Source organism: Echinops telfairi, unplaced genomic scaffold, assembly GCF_000313985.2.
Source record: "Echinops telfairi isolate 266 unplaced genomic scaffold, ASM31398v2 ScPeMD7_60;HRSCAF=208, whole genome shotgun sequence".
Classification (NCBI taxonomy): domain Eukaryota; kingdom Metazoa; phylum Chordata; class Mammalia; order Afrosoricida; family Tenrecidae; genus Echinops; species Echinops telfairi.
Genome location: NW_022103958.1, coordinates 7,930,169 through 7,936,168, shown reverse-complemented (window position 1 = coordinate 7,936,168; position 6,000 = coordinate 7,930,169). Strand labels below are relative to the sequence as shown.

Sequence of the window (6,000 nt, the reverse complement as noted above, 5' to 3'; positions counted from 1 at the left end):
TCCTCTATTTCCCTTGATTCTCCTCCTGTCCCACTATCATGCTCAGTCCGCACCAGGATTTCAGCACTTCCTCTTTGTTACGTTCCCCTTGATCATGCCCTACCAGGTCTCCCACACCTACCTCCCCACCAATTTGGATCGTTTGTTGTTCCCTTGTCCCTGGGCTTCCTAGATATTTATTAAGTACTTTTCGAGAAAAATCTTCACATCAACTTCGCATCCTTCCTTTTATTCCCCAATTCCTCCTCCGGACCCCTTCTGCTGTCCCTCTGAGAAATGCAGGCCTTCGGCCAAGGAGGGCCCAGAGCTGTCCGTCCAGGGGGGTCTGGGCCTCATCTGACTCCGCGTCTGCTGCACGGCCTATCTTAGAAAGTAGCTGGGGAACATTTTTCATATGAAAAATTTTGTTTGTTTTGAAGGTGAAACCAATTCAATTGTTGTAGGAGGAAGATGGGCGAGAAAAAGAGATATTTAGACTGCGGAGAAAGCCAATAGCAGAAACCAGTGCTAGAATGTCACTGAATTTCAACATTGAAAGTTCGTCTTCTGTGTAATATTACGTCTTGCGCAACCTGTGTAAAAATGAAAGATGCTTAAGAAGCAAATTCACCACAGCCAAGGGGAGAAAATATCTCTTTAAATTATCACCATCCCTGTTGCCATAAGTTTCTCCCTGCTTCTAATAATCCGTGCTTTAGTGTATCCCCATCCGGGACTCTGAGGAATGTGATGTTCTTGGGAGTCCCTTGTAGCAGCTGGGCTTGCAGGGTGGAGGTTGTTGTTGCCATTGCAGTGTTCTTAGGCTTTGATCTCCAGTACTTACCTGCTCATAGCAGATGGTGAAGACACAAGTGGAGGCCAGTGGGCAAGCTTTGCCCTCTCTGTCCACAATTTGGAGATAGCAACTACCATTGCTTAGGACTTCTTTCTCATGACCACTGTAGTCACATGTTCACATACACGCACAGACCCATGTACACACCCTCCTTCTCTACCAAATTATACTTCTCATTGCCTTCCACATGCAAATGAGAATCCCTGAGCCTGACCCTTTGCACATGCACTGTTCTTCCTTGCTTCCAGTTCCTCATCCTGCATTTTTCTGCTGACTAGTGGGAAATCAAGAAGCTTTTTACCAAGATAGTCCTGGATTGAAATCACAGGTCTGCCACTTCCTGTTTGATTGTAGACAAGTCACTTTCTGTTATTGAGGATCCGTTTTCCCTGTGTGTTTGTTGTTGTTAGGTGCCAGAGAAACTAAACAAAACTTTTGTGAAGATTAAGTGAAAGAAAAAATACAAAGTACACAACAAAATTAGTTTCTTTCGTTGTAGTTGCCCTATTTGATAAACCCCATGTAGTTCCTAAAACTCCAACTTAGCTTGCAACCTCATCATTAGTTGCTGTCTGATGTCTGCTGTCTCCCCAAGTCACTTGTAACTATCTTTAGGGCTGAAGCTGGCTTGTAACACAGAATTCTCACTCTCTGGCATAGCCTTCTTGGATTTACTTGCTTCACGTGGGATAGTGTAGAACGAAAGATGTAAAGCGACTCCCTAAGACTTGCTGAGAAAGGGACTCCTGTGATCAGTGTAGTAAGAGCAAGTGAGTCTGTTATATTTCTAGCACAATAAAGAAAATGGTCTGACAAGTGCTTTCTGAGTTTTTTGGAATAGTATGAGTGGAATCTTAAAGGGAGCCAACAGATCTAGAAAGGGACTTCTTGTGCCTCCATCTTCATAGAGAGAACTTGACTGGGGACAGAAATCTGTTTGAGACAGCATTTTCTATAAAGGACACGCTTTTCAGTATGTATGGGTGTTCTGGTGAAGGGGAAGTTTCACACTTAACCAAGAATGGTCCTCAAATACCAGACAGATGCTTCCCACCGAGCCTACATCTTCAACAGCAGTGCACGTGGAACTTCGGGCGGAAGAGGAAGCCTGTCAGCTAGCAGGAGCCACTGGAATTCATGGTTCACAGTCAAAGGAGCAACCGATGTCATAGCCAGGCCACTTCCCTGTGAGACGCAGGAGTTACCTCAGAGGGCTAGGGCCTTCAGTTCATTGTCAAGCACCGCCGAGGTCATTCTCCCTGTACATGTCAGTGAGTGTCAGAGGGCTAGGATGGCACTCGAGATCGGACATGTTCTGTACAGGTAAATCTGCCACGGCCAGGTTCATTTTCCAAAAGAATAACCAAAAAAGCCCTGGCATACTGCTGTTTTCAACATGGTTTCCTCATTGCTATCACCACCTCCTTTCTTTCCTTGGCGTCTTGTTGTTTATAGTCTCTTGCCCCGTATATCTTTCAGTTAAAGCAGTGGTACAAACCATAATTCATGTCTTTCGGAATTAGCTTCTGCTCCGTCACTCTCCCCCTGAAGGGCCAGCAGGAGGCGATCTCTTTGGTGATAGTGGCATTTTTGCGGTACTGTTTCACAGCCGTGCATTATGAATAGAACAGAGTCTTCGGACTTGGTCTTTGCTGTCACAGCTTCCTCCCCCTCCCCCAGCCCCACCCTCCAACCCTCTTGGTTCTGACATAAGCTTAGCAGGTCAAATTTGAACGTAAGTGCAGAAGTTTGAATCACCGAATAGTCTGACTTTGGTTTCCCCAGGGGAAAAAAAAGGACAGCCATTGTCACCTTTTCATTCTTCGTGATATTTTGGGTCTTTAGCTATGGACTACACCTGAGCGATGTTTCTAATGTGCTGTGTCTGTGTCTCTTGTCATTGAGGTCATTGTTATGAGAAAACCCTGGACAACAGCCATGACAAACAGAAATATTTTGACACCTCCCAGCCCCTGGATGCTGCCGAAGAAGAGCCTTCTGCGGAAGGAGCAGAGGAGGACCCTGTACTTTCTGTTGAGCATTCAGGGAGGGACCCAGATGCCCTTAGAGTTGAAAGTAAGTTGATTTGACCTGAGCTGTGCTTCTGGGGGAAAATCAACTCTTCAGCTTTCGGCTTAGGGGGGTTCTTTACGTTCAAGTGTGCCCTTCCTTCTTTGAAAAGCCCCCCTTGCTATTGAGGGGATCAGTAGGGCGCGCCTCGGAGGCAGAGGCAGAAGATTAGCTCTCCTGTGAATGTGCTCACCAAGCTTCTTGTCCTTCACCGCGGTGTCTTTGCTAGAACACGTGATTCAGTCACAGACCAGCCTCCCTCCCTTCCTAAGGTCAGTAGCCTGTTGGGTGAGTCATGGGAAAAACAGAAGACTTGCTACTCCCCATCTTCCTCTGTTGTTGTTTCCCCGGTGACTTAGTGAGATCTGGAGAGTTGCCCTCTCCTAAGACTCCACCTCGTGAGCACACTTCAGGCTCTCCTCTGCTGAACAGCTCTGTGAACGTTACCAATCCATTCATATCGCCAAACCCACTAACTTCTTTTTAGCACTCATCCCACTTACCCACTGTCTGGCACCCCTCCCCCACCCCAGCCCCGCACTACTGGAAACCCTCTCCTGCTTCGTGGCTCCTAGGGTATCTCTCTCGCTTGTGGCTCTCTTCCTATCCTCTGACTGTCTTGTCATTTTTTTCCCTCACTGCTTCTTTCTTCTGCCACGTATTTGTTGGGTTCCCCGAGACCCTACCCTTGAAGGGTTTTAGCGACCTTTCAGTCCATTGATGACCCCAAATCTGTATTTTCAGCTAAGACATCAATCCTCTGTGACTCCAGACCATATTTCCATTTATCTAGTGTACTCCTCATGCAAGATCGGCAGTTTGAAACCATGGCAGAAAGACAGGACCGATAGGGTCTCCATGAGTATGGGCTTGATGGCAGTAAGGGGGGTTAGTAGTCTACTCCTGACCCACAGGTATGTAGCAGAGCCCAAACTGAACTTACTCTCACTTTCACTATTGCTTCTAATAGGAATAACCCTGCTGTTGACTACTGGTATTACAATTCACCCAGGCAAACAGTCCCTAAGACCCACTGAATCGGTCATCTCTTTCTCTATTCTCACTGCTGTGGCCAGAATCTAGACTTTCTTCGCTTCTACTGGGACTATTACAATATTCTCTTCATTAGATTTCCCACATCTAGTCTTTTACTCCAGGCCAGGTATGGAGAGAGATTAAAAGAGAGTAGGTGAGAGGAGAGGAGAAAGAAACTAAGATAATTCATATAATTTGTACAAAATTTCCAAAAGAAGAAGCAGGTGCTATTACCAGAATTAACCACTGCCCAATTCTTGTGTGTCCTTCAAAGAGCAGTTTCTTGGCTGCAGGTCCCTTCAGGTAAGTCACTGAGTTTAAATCTTCTGATGGTTTCCTATCGCTCAGAGGGAAAATCCAAATGTCTCAAAATGCTGCGTGAGGAGTTTTCACCCCAGGGGCCTGCTCCAACCCCCGCTCCTAGAAGGTGGCATCACTAGTCTCCTACGTAAAGAACCTGTGGCACAGTGGTTCCTCTTTGGCTGCCAAGCCAAAGCTTGTCAGTGTGAACCTTCCAGCTACCCCGAGGGAGAAAAGCCCTCTAGAGCTGCTCCCACCAAGATCACAGCTGTAGAAACCTTACAGGGACAGTTCTACTCTGTCATCACATAAGGTCCCCTAACAGCAGGAACTGCCAACCTTTCGCTCTTCGCCCATGCCATGCTCTTCACTTTACAAAGGTAACTACTCCCCTTTAGCCAGGTGACCACTCAGCTCTGGGACCCTGAAAACTCTCTCCAGGTGCGTCTCATCCAATATGATTTGTGTGCTTGTCTTGTCTCCCATCATACTGTGGGCTTAGTTTCCTTTATATTGCTTGTGTGCAGTGAGTACTTGTTATCATAAAGAAATGTGGCTTTGACCTTGCCCCGTAGGTTTGGTTTACATGTCTGGCTATCCCAGAGTTGTGTGTTTCCTTCTAAGTGGTGTTGTCTTTAAAAAGTTTTAAGAACAAGTTCCACTGAAGGAGGAAACCCCGACCAGCATACCTTCTCAGCTCCCAAAGACTACTTGAGCCGGCTCTATCAGAAATGACTGCTTTAAAGACATGAATTCCCAGTAGCGAGCTCGAAGGAGATTGATTTATACACTAGATTACCAGTTTGTTCATTCACAGTGCGGACTGCCCCTCTGTGGTGCTTGCCAGACTCATGTCTCTTCCTTCTAGAGGCAAGCGGGGTGTTCAGACCACCACGTGAACCGCCCTAGGATTGCGGCCTCTGCCCCCCAAACTGGGCAGCATACTGGTTCGGAATGAAACCCAGCCCAAAGCAGGTTCTTTGTCCCTCATTTTTTCAACTGCATCCTGACTTTGAGCAAGGTTTCTTCACTCAGCTTTCATCCTGGAACTGCAAGATGGCTTCCCTGCCCGCGGTTCGTTCTTTCCCAGGTTCCTGCAACATCATACAAGCTCCCTCTGAGGGAAATTCCCTGCTAGACCCAGATGGCGAATTTAACCTGCCACATGATGACGACTCTGACAAGATTTGTTCTCAGGTAGTGGCTTTTCCGGAGCATATTTCTAACTGCCAGGAGTGACCTGTTGGTCTCCAGAAACTGACAGCAAGTCATGGGGCTGGCAGACATGTTCATACCTGTAGCGTGTGATTGGATAACCAGCAGGCTATACAAGTCAGAAACCTCTTCTTTTAAATACAAATAGTATGCTATAACAAAAGCCCCCCCAAAATGTTTTAAACCAAACAAAAAAAGCCAAGCTACACAAGGAGTTTGCAAAAGCCATATTTGGGGAGGAAATTTCAGAAAAATTCAGTCATTGAGTTCTCTCCAGTAGTCGCGAACAATGATTATGATCATTACCTTTTCATGGTAGTTAATAATTTATGAAATACTAGGTGCCGTGTATTAACTATGTGAGGGAGACAGCACCCAGCCTAGTGGCTTGCCTATAATCTTCAGTATGTGGCTGAACTAAAACTCACCTTCAGCATCCTTTACCCCTGGGGTGCACAGAAATGGGGGCTGGATGGACTAGACCTGTTTTTCCCCCTTCGTTTTCTTGGTAAGGTCATTTTAAAAGAAAACTAGCACCGGCTATT

General features: G+C 46.4%; 1 protein-coding gene across 1 annotated transcript in view; it reads left to right on the top strand.

The window, feature by feature from the left end:
* The window catches only part of TTC17 (tetratricopeptide repeat domain 17), a 119,736-nt gene that overhangs the window by 73,845 nt on the left and 39,891 nt on the right, over positions 1 to 6,000 (top strand). The window contains exon 17 of the mRNA XM_045291124.1: positions 2,741 to 2,911. Within this exon, the coding sequence (XP_045147059.1) occupies positions 2,741 to 2,911 (171 nt within the window). The remainder of the gene's footprint in view (positions 1 to 2,740; positions 2,912 to 6,000) is intronic.